We start from the raw sequence: 21,005 nt of genomic DNA, 5'->3' as shown, positions 1-21,005 counted from the left end.
ATTACTATATTAAATGACAATTATTTGTGCATGCCTTCCATATCATTTCACTTAATTAAAAAGGCCTTTTTAATGTTTCTTAGAAAAAACACATTTATTTAACAATTGTGGTTGGTACTGGATAAATAAATAAGCCCTGATTTAGCCAGCTGATTGGTGATGAATAGGAAGAAAAGCAGCTAAGATACTGAGCAGGCACTGAGCAATCAATGTAGGGAGACTCCCATTCTAACATTTGGTGGACTCTGAGGACCACCAGAAGCCAGTCTGAAAGCTACTGTTCTAAGGTTGAATGTTTTGCCTGGATGGTATTAACTGAGAAGGTTGTTTTTAATCATTATACAGCTCTACATTTTATTACTGCATAGTCCAAACTTCTGCAATGTTACCTGGAAAGTGTGGTCTGTATATTGTGGCTACTATTCCAGTCCATTAAGATACTTTGAGAATTGTTCACATGCTGCAATATACTCTAAGACATCGGATTCAGCAGTCCATCTGCATTTAAAAGACAAAGGCCACTCTTTCGAAGACAGCACAGACAGTCCACATTTTGGACAGAGAGGACCACTGGTTTGAAAGAGGGGTCAAAAAGGCCATCTAGGTCAAAACTGAACAGTCTTCTCTCAACAGAAGGGGGGGATATGACATCTATCTCCAGTCTATAACACAGTCCTTTCAACAGTTCTAAGGCTCCACGCTCATTTGCACCATTCAGGTGACCCTGACCACCTCCAGATGGCCTCAACAACTTCCTAGAAGAATGCAAATGATCAGCTGTCTGCAAGGAGTATAAATCCTTCCATTCCCCACCATCTGGTTGGAGCTGAAGAAGCTTCTTGGATGAGAAGCGAAACGTCTTCAAAGAAAAACAAGAAAGTCCAGTTGCCTCATGAAAAAGCATATTTGGGACAACTATGACTTGGATGACTGAGATTCTCCTTAGACATACTCTCTAAGAGTTTGGGCATATTATATATCTGGATCTCTGACTACTGAAACTGTGAACTATTGGTGTCAACATTCCTTCATGATCTCGAAGAAAAACTCTGCCTTTTTTATACTTGCTGCCATCAGCAGTCACAACAGTATATCACTGGCATTACTAAATGTCAGCACCAAGGTTTCAGTTGGTGTTTGATCCTCCTGAAAAATTCTTCTTTAAAAAGAAATTTATTTTAAAGAAAACAAGACCTCTGTCAGTTTATGGAATAAACCTTGTGCTACTCCAAGCCCAAAAATATCTTTGCTTAACTACAGTTTTTGAGAAAGTTAATTTCTAAAATAAGCTCCACTGTGGTTGGTTCTGGAGTCATTCCACATCCATTTATGGGATCCCAAGATACCTGAACTCTTGGAAGTAAGAGTCCTTTTCACAGCAAATAGAGAAGCAACCTAGAACTAAGGAGAAACTTCCTGACAGTTAGAACAACTAACCAGTGGAACAACCTGCCTCCAGAAGTGGTGAATGCTCCAACACTGGAAGTTTGTAAGAGGAGACTGGACAGCCATTTGCCTGAAATGGTATAGGGTTTCCTGCCTGAGCAGGGGGTTGGACTAGATGACCTCCAAGGTCCCTTCCAACTTACTTACTTACTTATTATTATTATCTTGAGGCTTGGTACCAAACCTTTTCCTACTTGGGTTTTCCATCTGTATTTTCTCAATAGGTTCCTTTGGATGACCTTACTATGGGCGGAGTTGTCCAATTAAGGCTCTCTTCTCTTGAATCTGACTATTGATTAAATTTATTATCTTCTGCATAGCCCCCTAAAGACTGAAGTCATCTGCATAAGTAACATCTGGAACAAAATCTTATCCAAAATATCCAGAACTAATCTGTTCCTGATTTTTTTTTCTTCATACGCTTATAAAAACATCGGGGTCCTTAGACTTTTATATCCTTGGATGGAAACAAGCAATATCATAGATGACATTTCCTAGGGTCAAAATATTTACCAACATTTCTCCAAACTACACAGTTATCTATCTTTATGTGTGGCAACTCTGATGGTTGCCATAACATCTTGTGCTAAAAATTATTTCTGTTTAGCTTGCCTACTCCAACCTATGTTCAAATATTTATCATTAGTTTGTAAGAGAAAGAGCATGGTATTCACTGATTTTTGTATACACAAAAAAATCTTAATATTTCAGTAAAATATTCCTTCTCAATTTCTTTTGAATGTGAGGATGTTTTAACTGTTACTCAATGCTAATGAGTTTTTAATGAATTTATCTTTTGTAAATTGTGACAACTACTTCCATAATAATCCCAAAATATATAAACTTTTGGAATAAATTTCACATAACAGTGAAATGATTGTTTAGAGAAGACCAATTGTGGATTATGTATGTATATACCTAAACTCACAAGAAATGTGAATGTAAAGGATTTCTGCCAAAAAATCCTAACTGTCTCCATGGAAATTCATGGAATAGCATATGCAATCAGGGTTTTCCTGGACTCACAACTCTTGCTCAGACAGCATATTACTGCTGTGGCTGGGAGAACCTCTGCACAAGTATGTGTTGTGTGCTAGTTGTGCCCATTCCTGGATTAGGAGGCCCTGCTCATAGTCACTCATATCCTGGTCAACTCTTGAATTAATGTAATGCACCCTACATGGTGTTGACCTTAGTGAACATCCAAAAGCTGTAACTAGCATAAAATGTGGCAGTGTTGGCATTACGTGTACTCTTTAATCGGTGCATATTACACCTTTGTTCTCATGCTGCATTGTCTGTCAGTACGCTTCCTGGTTCAGTTCAAGATGCTGATAATATATGGCTCTAAATGATGTGAAACTGATTTTTTTGAACGATCACTTTCTCCATTTATAGCTACCCATTCCATCAAGATTGCCAGGAGAAGCGTGTTATGAATCCTGTCTATGAAACAGTGAGAAGCGAGCCTTTTCTTCCCTAGTGCTCACGTAACATATCAGGCCCTGGCCTTAGATTGGCCCCAACCCTCCCTGCCTTTAGGAACACATGGCTCTGTAGCTGTGCCTGGGGATCTAGCATTTTACAGTTTTTACAATATTGTGAGATACAATGATGGATTTTGCCACTGGTCATGATCATTTTTGTACAATGCAGATATTGATGATTTTTACATCTTTAACTTGCTTTGATTGTTGTTTTTAGTAGCTGTGAGCCACCCAGAATCACTTAGGTAAGATGAGTATCCATTCAGACTGAACAAATAAAACAAAATCTCATCAAAATCTTTGTGAACATCTGTAATTACCTAAATACTTATGCATTCTCCAATATATTAAAAATGGAATTTACAAAACTTAAAAATTCTGTATCTTGGAGTAAAGATATAGAATTCCCATACCATTTTAAAAATATAAGTTTTACTACAAATGATAAATGTATTGTAGTATGTCACATATGTAAGATTCATGTTGAATATTAATCAGTTAAATAAAATATTAATGGTTGGTAAAACAGATCTTTAAACTGTACATGCTAAATTGATCAGATTATACAAAAGAACCAAGAGCTATGCATAAAAAATGTAACTATTGTGCATGTTCATTCCTTTGCTTTAGTGATTTAATCAAAAAGATAGCTCTCAGTTTTATCAGTTCTTGAAATATACATAAAAATTATAAAATAAAAGTTATAGATGTAAAGCTTTACATTAAAGGATTCTATTCACACAATCAGTAGGATGAAATCCTGAATAGGATTGAACTAACTTCACAGTGGTAATGGGAGAATTCATGAGATTTTCACAATCTCCTGCGAATGCTCCATGATAATTGAACAATCACTGGACTTGACAACTGATTTTATTGAGTCATTACTGTAACAATGCTTAGTTATAAACAGATGCATATTCCCTACGTGTAAAATCACCAAAAATTGTAATTTGTAACCAAATGTATTTTCTCACTTACTTCATTTACTGGAATATTGGCAAAAGGCTTGATGATAGCAGCTAATGGAATTTGAGCCTGTTTTGCTAGGTCTGAAGTTGAAGGAAAGCAATAAGAGGTACATCGAATATAACGAGGACTGCAATTACCTGAATAATTCCAAATAGTGATAGTGTTAAATGATAAAAATAGATACATTTTGACTTTAAAATCAGAGAATATTCCTTCACAAAGAATTCAAAATTCAACCTAATGATAAATCCACTTAGGATCATCTCTTTTCATTCAAATCTCTAGTGCTTCTCTGCAAAAAAAAAGAATCCTAACAGGGTGAAACTCAGAATTACATAAGTAAAAATTCATATATTCTTTCAGTGTGGTTTCCCCTCCTTTCCAAGCTTGGTACAATTTCTCCCAATAAGCTATGGAAATGTTTCAGTCCCACAGAGAAGATTTGAACACTCATAGAGATGAAGAATTGCCCAAGATCTCCTTTCCACAACAGAAGCAATCAAGAAAAAATTACATTTTGTACCAAGAAATTTGGAATCAGTTGCAAAAATATTAAATCCCTAACAGAATGTAAAAAATGAATTTCTTTCCCACTAAGGCTTAGTTTTAACCAAGTTACTATGCAACTACACAAGTTATTTCCAGAAGAAGCTACATTAACTTCAGGGTGGCAGAATTACATGAGTTCACCGATAAAAAAACTTTAATACAATGTATTCCTGTCATTTTGACTTCTAGATCAATTTAACAAATATTAGATACGTAAATTAAATATGAACATTCAAATCAATACAAATTGTAGTTCAAGTTCACTGATTTTGTCTATTTACCTTGATCTTGGATCAGACAATCTGTTGTAACCAGAGGAGGGACTTGACCTCTGATATTGGTAGCATAGGTCTGACTTCCTCTGGAAACTTTATCATTTTCAATTACTTGAATCTAAAAGATAAAATAAATAAACAATGTAAGAATTGGAGACAGACTTTAATTTGTTTTAAAATTAATGTTTACAGACATGTTACCACAGTTCAAAAATCAAGACACGTTTTATAGATCAAGAAAGCAATAGGTTTTGATGCTGCTTGGAAGAAATCTTACAATGGCATTTCAAAAAATGAAGAACCTTATACTTCAGAAATGTCTTTAAGTATTATAATAATACAGTAATTGATTTGAACTCCCTCCCGTCCTCCACCCATGATAGTAACATTCAAGCATATATTCAAGAGTAATTTTTGTTGTTCTCCTCAGCCCTACAAAGTATGGACAATGTTACAGATTTTCTGCATCTAATCACGAAATTACAATAACAAAATGAAAGGAGCAGTTAAATGACACAAAAAAATGTTTAACACAAATTGAAAGAGGTAAGTTGAAACTTTCTTTTTTTTAAAAAAGGATAATAATTACATTTCCAAGTTTAGAATGAAATAAACAAAGAAAATTACGGTACTCTGAGCCTAGCTTAATTCAAACATTCCATCTGAACATTTTAAGTGAGTGGGAGCATGCCAACAGCCTCTTTGTTTTTCATTCTTAGGTCCTGAAAGTAAATGGGAATTATACCAACCAATTTCCAGAAATATTTAGCAATGTTTTTGTAGTCTGCCTGTTTGAATTATTATTTATTTATTAAATTACCCCCCTGTGCTTTTTAAACTATAGTTGGTCAGTTGATAAGTATCAGCACTCAAATTACACCTGTGGTCCTAGGATAAAAAAAAACAAGGAAACAAGAGCTGGTTGAGCAGAATATTCAAAATAATATGGAATTTTGTTTTTAGCTACTTTGTTTTTACTCTAAGCCGGGGGTGTCAAACTCGTAATGTCACATGACGTGTTGCGACATATCATGACTTTTTTTTGCAGTTGCCGGCAATGGGGTGACCGCGGTTTTGCTATGATGCATCCGGCCTGTGGGCCAGCAGTTTGACACCCCTGCTCTAAGCACTTATGAAAATTTCAGGCTCAGAAGGTTTCGGACATGATACAGCTTGCATGCCACATCCAGGGAACCAAAAGGAGGAAATTCTTACTCACTGGGCTTGGAATGGAATCTGGATCAAGTTTTCTTTGCTGAGATGGTCCAGCTAATTGTGCTGGACCGGAGGGAAGACCACCTGGATAAGACAGCTGTGCCCCTGCCACTGGAGGACCATAATTTCCTGCAAAAAAGGGGGGGGAATGTAATAATCTCACCAATGTTTACAACTTTGTTTTATAACCTGTGTTTTCTATCTGTTTTGATTTTTATTAAAGGTTTTTTTTTAAAAAAGAATTTAAAAAACTAATCCCTGTTTAAAATCTATACTTCAAAAAAGACATAGCTATTTTCTGTCTTATATGATAGGGAAGGATAAAGGAAGATGTCTATAAATAAATATCTCTTGGGAATATTTCATGGAAAATGGAGAAAAACAAAGGAGAGAATGGTTTAACAGATGTAAATGCTTTCCAATATTTCTATTCTTTTCTTTAAAAACACTGAGGAGTAAATGTTATCCAAACATGAAAACATAGGATAGTCCTGCTGACTAAGCTATTCATCCTATGGACATCTGATTTTAGATAATCCAGCAAACAAAGGTCATTTTCTTAGTGTATGATCAGCAGTGTTCTGGTAACTGGCCAATTGCTATCTCCTTAACAATTATTTCTACTGTAATATTATTAAAATTATTATTTTAACCAATTTATATGGGGTTCATCTTGCAAAAGCAACTCTAGGTGGGTCATGTAGACTTAAAAAATCAAACACAGTAACTGATAACGCGTGTAAATGGTGGCACTCAAGACAGCATACATTATTTACAGATAACATATCCATCTCACAGACCCAATTTAAAAAGTTCTACACATTCTTTGATGATCCAGTTAGGCCAGGGCTTTTCAACCAGTGGTACGGGTACCACCTGTGGTACATTGGCACCTGGCAGGTGGTACGCGGCCATCCTAGAAAAGTGGTAGCGGGGGAGGGGAATGAGCTGAACCAGTGGCAGCACCGCACAAGGCTCTCAGGGCTCAGTGGAAGTGCCAAGTTCAGCGCTTCTTCAGGGCTGTCAGGGCTCAGTGGAAGTGCCAGGATCAGCACCAGGCTCCAGCTGGAACTTGGCGCTGATCCCAGTGCTTCTGCTGAGCCCAGAAGAGGCACTGATCAACTGGAATGTTGCAGGATATCCAGGGTCTTGTGATTTACATTCAGATGCTTCGCAACTGATTCATATTTATGATGGTCACAGTGGATCCCAGGTCATGTGAAGTGACCCAAACCTCCTGCAGCCACCCAGCAGATGGGGGGGATAAAAGCCAAACACCCCCCAACCCCACCCCCGCTGCTGATCCTCAGCAGAAATGCTCACAACAATGAAAACCTCGGACAGGAGGAAGAGTGCATCCGGGCAGGAAGGCAGGTGTCTTGCTCGGCTGTGGCTTGGAGGGCACTTTTTCAGTGCCACTGTAACTGCAAACAGTCACTAAGCAAACTGTTTTAGGTTGAGGACTACCTGTACTTCATCACTTTTTTCCTTTTGGGGGGGGGTCATCAAGTTTTTGACACCTTGCTAGGTGACTGGTGGTACTCAGATGTTGCCATATCCTAAAAGTGGTACAATGGGTGAAAAGGTTGAAAAGCCCTGAGTTAGACCTTGGATACATATATCTATTTTTATTTCTCTTCTGCTAGGCTTATAAAAGGGTGGAAAAAATCATGTCCTATTTTGCACCACTCAAGCATTTTGTCTCTGGATTCAGAACTCATAATGGATCCCAATGTTTCAAGGAGGCCAAGTTAAGAGGAACACATCTTAAGTAAAACAGCAATAAGGATGTTTTGTAACAATGAAAGTTTGATCTATAGTGCAGTCTAGTCAATGTGTTAGGTCTAGAGTTAGCTCTACAGGTCACACAAAGGCAATTTCTGTTCATTATGCCATGTACAGCAAAAAAAAATCTGTGGACAGAAAAAAACCCACATTTAAACCTTGTCTATTCTAAATTACAGTATTAGATGCTTCTCTCATTTCTCACTAGATGCTACTCCCTTCTCTATCAGAAATTGTAGCCTGCTAATCTTATGTCACTTAGGTGAGATGGACGGTGTAGAAGTTGACTAATAAATAAATGAAATAGAATGTACTAAAGGCATCCACACTTACCATACTGAGAGGGATACCCAGGGGGTTCACCTGCAAATTGCTGTGGCAAGTTGGTGTTCAATGGATTTGGACCAGGAAACCCCTCCTGCCTGGCCATTGAAGGAGGTAAAGATGGAGAGCAGTGACTATTCAAGTTATTTGGTGGAGAAACAGTAGGACTTGTTGGCAAAGCCACTTGATGTGGCTGAAGTGGTGGACCTTGTAAAGGTGAAGGTAGGCCCAAAGGTCCAGAAGAAGGTGGATTCTGAGCATTACTGGGACCTATGCAAGAATACAATTATGAAGAACACATCTAAAATTCAAAATTGTCATGCAGTCAATCTGAGTAATTTAGCACTGTAGACATTTACATGGATATTTTTGTTAACCATTATGTATTACTTTAAAATTGTAATGAATTACATCCATGTTTAATTATATTTAAAATACGCACAGAGGGACAGTGCACCTCCAGTCAAACTAAAATCCTGGTGATTTCATGGACATATTTATATAGTACTGTTGACAAAAATAAAGAAGTGGTTTCCCACTGCTTTATTCTGGGGTTTTTTTCATCCTTAGTCTAGATTCATCAAAACAGATCCAGAGAAGCAAGCTATTCAATTGTGACTATTTTATTTTCAATAGTTAATCTGTTCCAGACATGATTAAGACTCAATCCAATCCATTAATTGTTAGATTTTAAACCAAAATTACCCTACAAGCAGAGCTATAAAGACATTTACCTAAATTTATTATAGAAATTTAATAAATAAAATTTACATAAATTTACATAAATTACTTAGATCACATTCCTAGAAGTAAATATTTCATTCCATTTCATGGTAAAAAGAAGCATACTTTGGAATATTTAAATACTATGATACAGATGAAAGAAGGCAGCTACAAAGATTTTCAATCAATACTTTTACTAACTATAGAAAACAGAGCATAAACTATGAGGATCCTTTGCTGAACCCATATGTGTCCCATGGCATGTATAATATTCCAGAAACCATATCTTAATATACAGGAACTCTAGGATAAGCTGATTTTCACACATCAAATTGTGTACAATATATGTGAGCAAATATGGCAGTCATTATTGCGCACATGATTGCCATTCTTGCATTCTCTTCTATAAGGTCAGATTTATTAAGGCAGGGTTTGTATAAACCAATCATTGTTTGCATCTTTACACATGAAACAAAACAGAGAGGAGATATTTTTCTAGTATTATTAACTTTATCGAGTTTGTAGAAATGTACATCATTCTATCCAATTAATAAATAACCATGATTTTAACAAAACTGCTTAAAATAGATTTACAATGGGTAAAATTTGCATTAAGAATCTTGTATCAATGTAAGATTATGAAGGTAACTTTAAAAGCCACAATCCAGGTGTTTATTCATTTATTTATATTAACACATCCCATTAGTACTGAGAATTGATATTATTTGGAAGCATACAATAAGCTTTCAAATGTTTGCCTTCACCAAAAATATGTTTAAATGACTAGTACAATAGATCATCCTTATTCTTTTAAGTGTTCCTAACACAGGAAAAGTTATAATCCCAGAAAAACTATACTGACTTAACCATACTATATGGTTTGTCTCACTAAGAATTTTTATACCACCTTTAGATGGCATGTACTATATATATCCAGTTCATGTAAAATCTGTGCAATGTAAAATGCGCGTTTCCAGGCTCCTGATCACAAATTCCACACGCTATTATACTTCCATCCCATCCCCTGGCTCTATTACTTTTTGTGATGGTGCAGGAATCTCTAATTGAAAGGCCTTAATATAAGCAAAACTCCGCTTGCAACAATTGGGTCCAATGGTTAGATCCAGACTGAATTAGCTATATTTCCTATTAACTATAATTCAATCTGAATCTAACCATTGAGTCTCTATGGAATTCCATGGAATTTAAGTTAGTGTTTCTATGTTAAGCATTATTTAAATCCAGTTCAAATTAAAATAAACGCATAGTTAAAATTCTAATCTCTCAGTAACTATCCAGTGATTTGCACAGTTGGTGTTTTAGCAATTTATAAAGGAATCACTTAGGGGGATAGATAGATTATAGATGCTCATAATGAAATATGGTTATCATGCACTGAAATGCTAATATAGAACTTTTATATATGTATAAATATGAATGAATATATGTAATGTATAATTTTCTTTTTAAAGTTTTATTTTATTTTGACTTTCTTCTTTTTAATGCTGCCTTTATTTTTCCTCCTTTTTGTTTTTATATTGAATCAAAAAAAACATTTCGTGGATTATGCAATACATACCGTAACTACTTATCTGCATGTTGCTAAGCTGATTTGTCAGCTGTACTGCAGGAAGAGAGGGCCTATTTGGACCAGACTGTAAAGAGTGATGGTAGGAAGGATAAGAAGCTGGAGGACCTGGCAATCTGAAAACAAAAAAAATAACATTACAGAAACTCAAGAAATCACCATACAGCATATTATTTTGCTCATAAATCACATAAGCCAAGATGCACATGAGTCATTCCTGAAGACTCTGCAGAGAAAATGCCAAACATAAAATGTCTAGGAAACTAAGAGGCTTTGTCTGTGGCAGGTTTACTCATCACATGCTGTACATCAGCTTCATGATTAATTATTATTTATAGGGGAACAGTTCTAGGTGAGCCACCCTCAGACATATTATTTGTCCTTTATTTATATTTTTTAGGAACCTTCAAAATAAGAGGTTTTCTTCCACTTCTACTAATAACAGTTTATCATTATGATGACTAAACCCATATAAACTATGGTTAGCTTTCACTGTGGCTTACTGGAAAAAAACTTAAGCTATAGCAGGCTTGTTTCAATAAAGCACTAATTGGCATTAACCAGTTTTTTAAAATAATACTAAGCTGCAGCTAATCAAATGTCAAAGTTTCCAATCTTTTCTTCATGACTGCTCAGCAGCAGTAGGGTGTAAGTCCTAAGTTCACGAAGGCTCATTCTCAGGATAAGAAAATGCAGTTTATCATTACACAGGCACTGTCAATTGTTAGAATCATTGTTGAAATTTCTCTTCTACAAAAAAGCTTCCATTGTGACATTATGCTTTACAAATACAATACATAAGAACTGAGATGATTAGAAGTATTTTTATTAGGAGACTGAATAGGTAGAAGCAGTCTTACCAAAATTTATTTCCAACCTAAACAGCGGAGAAGAGAATACTTGGAAATTGACCTCTTTTCACATTGCAAAATCTCAACATGGAATGAGTGCTTTGCAAACAACTTAGATTAAATCCAATCTAATGCAAATGATCTCAGTTTTCAAAAAGTATTTCCTCTGTAACACAACCACGTGCTATAAACATTATGAATAATTCTGTATTTAAGGTTTTTTTTCCCTTATTCTTTCTGCTCCACTTTTGATCATCATTTTCCTCTGCAATTTTTTTTCTAATTTATACTGGCAATACATATAGCCCTGTGTATACAGAAGACAGTAGACTGTGCAAAATGAGAACTATTTCACACAAATCAGGCACAATTTGGCTGGTTTGAGATTGGACTAAGCCCTAAGCTATGGTTTTAGAAACCACAATGACAGGATTTATAGAATTTGCTAAGCTAAGACCAAACAATCACACTGTAACTTTGCATCATGCTGAAGTCCACTATTTGAGTAATCATGAAAAATACTGAGCTCAGCATGGATTTTACTTCCTAAAAAGTATGACTGAAATCTAAAAATCTTTCCTTCTCTCTTTTTATCCATATTAGCAGACATGTTTTATTAAGTTCTTTTAACAAAGAGAATTTTCTCTCCCTTTCTCTTAAAATCTTGAAACAAAAATAGATGAAATGATCAATAATGAAATACAATATATATACTAAGCTTATTTTTCCCTTTAAAACTGACTTAAACAAAGTAAAACTTAATAGGATCAAAGAAGAATGATCTCAATTGGTAGACAGCTCAATTTGAATAATTTGCCCTTATTCAAAAATGATTTCTCAAAGTCCTGTATAAGTAACTTAACTTCTACAAAATATGACATTATTAATTCCTGCATACACTGCTCATTTAGTGACCAGAATCAAAAAGGAATGGAAAAGGTTAAATCTCATCCCATGGCTCACAGACCTTCAGCTTTGATCTTTTAAGTTGGACATAAAGGTGAAAGGTGATTCTTTGTCCACAGAATATGTTTTGCATTATGGCTGCTCAAAACATATGGATTAAATTAGGCCTTGGGTTCTAATTAAAATAACTGCTTGATACAATAGTAAAAGAATTAGGCTTTTCCTTTTGGTTAATCTAATTTATAGAGGCAGTTCTTTACCTATATTTTAGAACTTAGTACAAAAATGATTTATTTTTCAAAAAGACTATGCAATATAATAAAAATCTCATTTTAGTAAACTAATTGGGGAGGAGAGTCTCTGATTTTTCCCCAAAGCCCAGTAAATCAACGGGTAAGTCATTATAGTAATGCCAATTACATTATTTGCATTACATTGTCATTATCAATTGGCATAAATGTTGTATGTATAGTGAGTTCACCATACATATTATGTCAGATACATAATAATATTACACATACAACATAAATTCTAATACAGTATGACTGTTATATACATAGAATGAAGGCTACTGCTAAGCTTGTAAGCCGCCCTGAGTCTTCGGAGAAGGGCGGGATATAAATGGAATAAAAATAAAAAAATAAATTTCATTGCATTAAAGTTTGTAAAATCAAAGTTGTAGCATATACAATTTTAATGATACCCAATATGTTTCCAAATGACAGAAAGTATTGGTTCCATTGTGTTCTCATTGGTCAGATATTACTTGAGGTATTCTGTTCCATTTGGGTCAGCATACTTTAAGACTGATATAAACTGGTGTAAACTCTTAAAACAGCAATAAGATAATAAAAAGTTAGACAATAAATCCAATAAGAAAATATTGAAAATATTTAGCCTTGAGAAGTGAAGTACTAGAACAAATATGACAGTAGTCTTCTAATAGAGGAAGCCATATCATACAATATAAGCCAAAAACCTATACTCTGTTGTTCCTGAATTTGGAATAATGGTCTTAAGCAGATTCCAGATGAATATTAGGGAAAAACTTTATAACAATTAGAGCAGATTTATAGTAGAACCAATTGTTCAGGGAGAAGAAAGATTCCTCTATATGTCGAACCTGGGATGGATTACCTTTTGGGGTGCTGCTTTAAGTTGGAATTCTGCACTGAGCATAGGTTGATTCCTTCCAGTGTTATATTTCTATGCTGCTTATACAACATATGAGAGAAATACAGCTTCTGCCAGACCAAGGAGTATGTAAAATTGTGCAAGATTGTACTGCCAAAGGAAGGCAGATGCTGTTTACATCATATTCATGGACTGAACATGGCCTACTGGATTTACAAAACAAGTTCCTGACAAATATTAACAAAATGCTTTCAGAAATGAATATATCATACAATTCCATATTTTTAAAAGGGTCTACAGTGCAAAGACACAAAACCACAAGCCATTTGAAGGCTTAGTGTGCCCTACTCTGCCACCCACCTGCCCCCAAATTTTCTGAGTATATATGTGTTTGCACGAAAGATATTTCTGGAGAGACAGCTGGCATAAGCCAAAACCCTACCAAAGAACTATCCTGGAGCTTCTGAACCTGCTTCAAGTCACATGAGCAAAGAATTTCACCCAAGGGTCTGCACAATCCTCAAAAGCATAAAGAATATTCCTAATGTCTATGGAGATCATCCAGGTAATAGTTGTCCCAAAGGTCATCCAGGTAATGGTTGTCCCAAAGGTGCCTTTTCAAGAGGCAACTGAACTTTCTTGTTTTCTTAGAATTGAAGAAGTTTCTTGGATGAAAAGTGAAATGTCTTCAGAGATGAACAAGAAATCCAGCGCCTCTTGAAAAAGCAGCTTTGTGAATAATCCTAATGCTTTATTCTTTGTTTTAAATCACCTGTGTGGCTGTTGAGCTGCTGCAGTGCTAGGTCCATTCTGGAAATTACTCTGCTTAGGTGAGTGGAGGCTCTGAGGTTGAGATCCCATGACAGGAGGAACTCCAAAAGGCACATTTGTTTTCAATATACCTAAAGCAAAAGTAGACATATTGATAACAATGGAAAACCATTACATTTAAAGGAGTACATCATAAAAATCAAAGCGTAAATAATCTATGTCAAAGAAATACATTAATAAACTAAATTACAAATAAATTCCAAATTATTCAGTGTCTTCCATTTATATCAGTATCAGGAAAGAAGAGAAAGCAATAAGCATTTTAAAAGTTAATTTTATAACCATACTAAAAAGCGACAAAGACCTCAGTGAAAGAAGTCCATAAGTACTGGTACTTTCCCAGGGTTTAAATGCTGAATCACATACAATCTGAGTCCACAAATCATGATAAATCTTTATTTGTTCTAATTTTAGTTAGTTTTACCAACTCATTACATCCAGCATTCCCCTCAAACACTGTCCTGGCTGAGAATCTGGAAAATACAACCCATTATTTTTAGAAAGAACCAGAATACAGCAGACCATAAATAAACATGAAGTAACTATACCTGACTGAGATGCAAAAGGTGCTGGATTTGGATCATTATAGTGTCCATGCAGAGGAGAAGAAACTGTTTGTCCAAAGCCAGAAGAAAATCCTCCCATTCCTGGCTGGGCCTGGGAATATGGAGGTGCTGCAACATATCCTTGGTGATTCATTTCAGCAGTATTTTTCCTTTCCTTATAAAAATAAATAGGAAATAAATAATTTTATTTATTTTATTTATTTTTAATTTAATTTATTTTATAAATAGGAAAATTATAATTTTCAACAATAAAAATGTGAACTGATTTATTATTATTATTATTATTATTATTATTGTTGTTATTGTTTATTATTATTATTATTATTATTATTATTATTATTATTATTATTATTATTATTATTATTACCGTATTATTATTATTATTATATTACAATAGCAAGAAACAGAATCAGCTTTTTAACATCAGACTGAAGGAAGTGGTCCATAGTCTGATAATTCTCTTAAGAATGATGATTTTGATCTGGACAAAGAACATGATAGTTCTTCTATATCAAGGATACAGACATACATTTATGGTTTTGGCACGCAAACTGGATCATATTGAATTCCTTTTATAAAGTACGATTTTCCCCCCAGAATTTCATGGAAGTTCTCTTCAAAATCTACTTTTTCTGGATAAAGTGCAGGAGCAGACATCTTTTTGGTGCCTGGAGATATACATTTTCTTATGAGGGAGGGTAAACAGTGAAGGAATAGGAATTAAATTTTCTCCCTCTTTCTCTCCACCAACAGTAACTGAAATGCATCTGTTTTCCAAGAAGGCAAGAATTCCCCAAGGTGGCCCTCACCTGCCACAATACAGCAGTATGTGGCAACAAATAAGTATTTAAACACCAAAGAAGCTTCCCAAAGACATTGACCCAGTCACTACTTGCCCTTATCACAGTACTATCATGCTATGACATCATTTTTTTTACTCTGTTCACTTAATATTATCTCATTCCCACTCCATGAATGAGAAAGAGATTAAACATTATTAGCTGTTCCACTCTAATAGCATTTTCCACCTTATTCCAATATAATCACAAGACAACTACAAGATGAATAAAACATATTACATTGCTCGCCATTACTTTGGAAGCAGTCAGGTGACCTGGTGTGGGAGTAATTGGCAGTATTTTGGGGAGTACTGGGAGGTGTAGGCTTGCCCTCTTCACTCTCTGGTTATAAGTCAGCCTCCACCTTATTCATTCTCTTCCAGCTTCTGTCCTTCCAATCAAGTTCTTTTTACAGCTGCTGTTTTTGACCACAACATCTCTACAGGCTTCCAACCAATTCCCAGAATGCTGGCTTGGGAGTTCAGACACCTTAAAGTTCTCATGGCTGATATGCAGCAACAAGAAAGCAAAGCATCCCAATCTTATTTAAAGTGAATGCTTATTTGGCCCTTTCCTGGTATTTATCGATTTCATCCCTAATTTTAATGTTTCCTGCTTTTAAAATATGAATGCCTAGAGTTGGGCAGCCCCTAAATAAGTCTTCCCAATGTCCTTGGGGGGGACCCCAAATTGCTTAGCAGCTCCTGCTCTACAAGAACTAGCTAGCTCACTAACTGTGAAGGGGTCTGCCTCTGTTCTCTATAAGGTTCTCTATCAGGTTATTGGTACAGAGCATATTTCCATATTTCTGCATTTCATATTCTTTTAATTTGGAAAATGCCCAAATACAGTTAGATGAAAGGGCAGATAAAGCAGCCCAGAGAAGACAAAACCAAAAATGAGAATTTCTCAGATCCTGCTGCAGAGGTCTCACTGGTAGGTGTTTTCCCTGCTGCCTGCTGATATACTGGAAAAGGATAGCATCAAAGCCAGAAGAACAAAGCAATCATTTTGCCTGAGCAATGAATGATGCAAAATAATGTCCAGCCAAGCCTTGGAATAAAACAAAAAATAGAACTGTAAGAATTGGCAAAGGAGAAAACAAATGTTATGAGTTTTGTGCCAAGTCAAAGGTAGCATTACTTCAACTCATATATAAGCGAAGGCCCTACGTCAGACATGTCAAACACAAGGCCCGGGGGCCGGATCCGGCCCGCGAAGTGGTTTCATGCGGCCCACGAAGCCATCCTGGAAACAGTGAAGGAACGGCCGCCACTGCCTTGGCCCTGGCCCACAGACCCTCCTCCTGCCAGAGACCCTCATATCTGTCCCACTCCTGCCCAGGCCCCCATAGGCACCCTTGATGCGAGTGATGTAGAGCTGGCCACGCCCACCCCCAGTAGGCCATACGCACTCTAACCACGCCCACCCAGTAGGCCACACCCACCCTGGCCATGCCCACCCGGCCCCTTGAGGGCAACTGCAATGCTGATGCGGCCCTCAATGAAATTGAGTTTGACACCCCTGCCCTACGTTGTAAGTAACCCAGACTGGCTTAAGAAGGGGGGGCATATAAATCTTTTAAATAAATAGTCTCTGACATGGATACGTTTCACAGGTGTATTTTTCCTATTGTAGAACCAAAATGTCAACTTCTGCAGTTCTATGGCCCACTACTTTCAAGAAAATGCTATTTGCTTGCATCCCATTACTTATTCATTAGAAGAAACATGTATGATTTGATTGGGTTAACATTTTTATAATTGATGAGTATGTTATTTAAAGTGGCAATTACAGATGAAAAGAATAATTGGACTCAAATTTAGAAACGTGCTCTTTGAAAGAGGGTTGTTTCCAATTCATAAAAGTTCCCAAATTTATGTGCAATATGGTTTTTTTCTGTTTATTAGATTTATAACACTATCCAAATCAAACAATGTTACTTTGGGTGTCATACAACAACAAAAAACAAACAAAACCAGTACACATATCTACTAGTAACATTAAAAGCTATGTAATATAAAAATATAAAATACAAAACATAAACTACCACCAAGCACCAAAATAAATCAAGAGGACTCCACAGGAAAAGCTAAGTCTCAATGGTTTTTCTAAAGTCAACAAAATTGGGGCCTATCATACAGAATGTTATGTTTAATTCCAGAGAACAGAGGCAACTGCAGAAAAGGCACGCTTCCTAGGTTCCAGAAGATAACAAGATTTAAAAGAAGCCTGGAGCATGTCTCTCTGTGGGAGCATGTGGGGCAGGCAGATGTTCTTGAAAGAACATCTGTCCTTCAAAAAAACCCCTGGCCCTGTGCCATGTAAGGCTTTAAAGGTGATAAGTGGCACCTTGAATCAGATCCAGGAGTCTAATGGAAGCCAGTTCATCTCACAAAGTAAGTGTTACAGGCAGTGCTTTTTTTGTAAAAGAAAAAGGTGCCGGAACTCATACATGTCATACAACCCACCTTGCCTATCCTACAAGGTTCCATCCAAAAAAGGTGCCGGAACTCCGTTCTGAGCATTCTATGAGAAAAAAAGCCCTGGTTACAGGGCATAATGAGGTGCAGCCATACCACTGCATTCTGGACCAACTGAACCTTTCCTACACTCTCTAAGGACAGCCCTACATAGAGTGTGTTGCAGTGGGACAATTAGGAGGTGACCAGGTGTGAGTGACCATGAGCAAGTCCCTCCCAGTCACTTCTCAGCTTTTCACTGCCAAATTGAAACAGGAGGGGGAAAAAACCCTAGAAAATAATTATGACAAAGTGTGAGAAAAAACTATAGTAGACCTGTAATCAGGTTCAGTTATAATAATTACAAATCTTTATTTCCTTACTATTAATCGATATGTGCAAAATTACTAAGGAAAGGCTCACACTCTCTTCTCTGACAGACCACTACATCAGCATGTCTAGCAAATTGGTACATCTGTGTACATTGGTACATTTGTGGTTTGCAATAATTGGATGTACTAAAAAGTTATCAAATTTCTGGAAATGATTTTATGCAGAAATATGCATAAATGCATTAAAGGTATACAAAAATCAAACAAATTGTACTGTATATTTTGTACATCATAAGAACAAACATGGTTTATACACACACACAAACACAAAGCATAAGCTTTGTTGATTACAATGACATTTATAGAGAAAGAAAGGTATCCATGACTACTTACTTACAACTTATTGCTTACTAGAACTGTAGACACTGAGATAATAGCCAATCAGCAGTATTCTAACTTATGAATGCCAACATGTACATCTGATCTATATCATTAATCAGTTTTCCTGCTATTTCTTTTCATATTTTGAAGACATAAAATTGTGTTTTTTTCAAGTGCCATGCACATAAAATGAAAAAAACTATTTTTGATGAGGTGGCACTAGTTAATTAAATACATGCCATGTAAGGATCAGTTTGCTGCTGGTGATTCCCCTCACATACTTCCTTTTTCTTTCGTGGATAGAAACGTGGCAGTTAAGAGCTCTAGTCATCTCAACAGGTGCATTTAACTGCTTGATATTAAAGCTGTGCTGATTGTCATTATAAAGAATTCCATTCGAGGCAGTTACAGTTAATATTCTGAGCTAATAAAATAACTTCCTGCACAGTTGAGACAGGAAAAAAATGTGCCACGTCAGAACATCCTACACAAACCAAATACAAACCAAATACAAACATAACTGTGCTTTAAATGACTTCAATCTACTTTCTGTTTCAGATCCTTTCTGTTAGGATCTAACTTAAAAGAAAAATCCAGTTGAAGTCATAGTCCCCAAGTCTAGTTTGGAAGTGATCTATGATTTGTGACAGTTTGCCCAATCCAAACACCCCGCAAATAATAATTACTGCAGTCAGGAAATATTGGTATGAAATTGGAGACTGTGAACCTGGAGCATGGTCCATAGCGCCAACCAAGATTTGATTGGGAGTATCAGACTATATGTTTAAGGTTCCCACATTAATGATGAAAAGAATTATAACTAATAGTAAACATACACATTTTATGTACTAAACTATTAAAAACCAAAGAAGATATAAAATTTAAAAAATCACTAAATTAAATCAACAGAAAAAGTAAATGCTGCTATAATGGTAGCAGTTAAAGTAGTATTGCAATGTCAAGTTCCCATATTCCTATAGCTGAGATAATATGTTGCGATCATTCCATATATTCTTTAATGTATGATGAAGCATCTCTATGATTTGTTTTCAATGTCAGACATAAGAGCTTACTCAAAATCTACTCAACCCATCATAGTTAATGGGTGACAACTGGATTGCAAGTTAAGGATAAGAGATACATGCCACCACTGCAACACATATATCAAAAACAACAACAACAAAAGACTATTTCCCCATTCTTCTTATTATACAATATGGCAGGTTCACTCCCCCCCAACACAATGTGGATTCAAGTAGCTTGTGTGTGTTGTGAAGTTTAATCACAATTCAGAAAGCAATGCAAATATCTTTATTATATAGTATTTACAGAAACCCCTTTCAAAATTACTATTTCAACGTTTTAAGTATAAAAACCTTGCATGGCATGCAATTAGCCCATTTTTCACAGTTTTTGAAGATGTTACAAATCCTTCAGTCTTGCAATAAAATTAGGGCTAGTTGCACCCAAGCTGGGGGAATGAGCCTTGGATGGGCTTTTTAATTGTTTGAGTCTAACTTTCTAAAATAATTAACCATATTTAGAATCAGTACAGCTTCAAGATAACTAAGCAGGTTGCATACTAAATCACTGGACACCCTTAAAGCAAATCCAGCCAGTCCTCCTAAAGCTAGACAGATTGGCCAGATGTGGATCAGGTACTGCGTTTGCAAAGTTCCCCAGGAGAAAGTTCCCCAATTTGATAACGAAGAAGAATCTCTATATCTCTTGCGCTGAGATAAAAAAATCTTCTCTTTCTCCTCTTCTATGCAAATTCAAGTTTTTCCAGCCCTTGATGCTCCTTGGTTCAAAGGGATGCTATCATCTCTGCCGGCTCTACCTAATAAATACAGACTGCGTTCAAAGACTACACGTCCCCACAGCTTCTCATTTCTCTTGCCCCCCAACATTCGCCGAAGGTCGTTCCCCTTACCTGGCCGTCTCCAGCTTTCAATTCGCTACCTCGCCCTGCTCTAAGCCGGTCCTGCAGGCGCTTGTCAGAAAGCCGCGCGACGAGCCGGCTGCCTCCAGGCTCTCCCTACCCGGGAGCGCTCAGAGAACTGCCACGTGTAACAGTGCTCGCGGGAGCGCGCGCTGAGGCCACAGCTGGCCTCGAAGCGCGCATTGCCGCCGCCACGCAAGCTGTGCTCTGATCTAATCTGCCAGTCGGGCTGCGAGCATGCCCAAAATAACGAAAGAAAGAGACCGGAAGGAGGAGAGCATGCGCATTGCCTGTGGTGAAGCATTTTTGCCCTTGGGTTGCGTTCCAGTAATCGCATCTTGTAAAAATAGCATGCAAACGAGAAAAAGGTAAAGCACCTAGGTTTGAACAAGGAATG

General features: G+C 36.4%; 1 protein-coding gene across 1 annotated transcript in view; it reads right to left on the bottom strand.

Moving 5' to 3' along the window:
• SEC24D (SEC24 homolog D, COPII coat complex component) overlaps positions 1 to 20,771 on the bottom strand; it is a 73,009-nt gene extending 52,238 nt beyond the window's left edge. The window contains exons 1-8 of the mRNA XM_081332776.1: positions 20,600 to 20,771; positions 14,635 to 14,806; positions 14,028 to 14,157; positions 10,356 to 10,480; positions 8,063 to 8,323; positions 5,949 to 6,073; positions 4,736 to 4,847; positions 3,915 to 4,042 (exon numbers count right to left, since the gene is read on the bottom strand). Coding sequence (XP_081188902.1) covers positions 3,915 to 4,042; positions 4,736 to 4,847; positions 5,949 to 6,073; positions 8,063 to 8,323; positions 10,356 to 10,480; positions 14,028 to 14,157; positions 14,635 to 14,785 — 1,032 coding nt within the window. The 5' untranslated portion in view covers positions 14,786 to 14,806; positions 20,600 to 20,771. The remainder of the gene's footprint in view (positions 1 to 3,914; positions 4,043 to 4,735; positions 4,848 to 5,948; positions 6,074 to 8,062; positions 8,324 to 10,355; positions 10,481 to 14,027; positions 14,158 to 14,634; positions 14,807 to 20,599) is intronic.
• Between the last annotated feature and the right edge of the window lie 234 nt (positions 20,772 to 21,005).

The sequence above is a fragment of the Vipera berus genome (assembly GCF_964194415.1).
Source record: "Vipera berus genome assembly, chromosome: 7".
Taxonomy (NCBI): Eukaryota; Metazoa; Chordata; class Lepidosauria; order Squamata; family Viperidae; genus Vipera; species Vipera berus.
The sequence above is the reverse complement of the archived record's forward strand: the minus strand, read 5'-3'. Positions and strand labels throughout refer to the sequence as shown.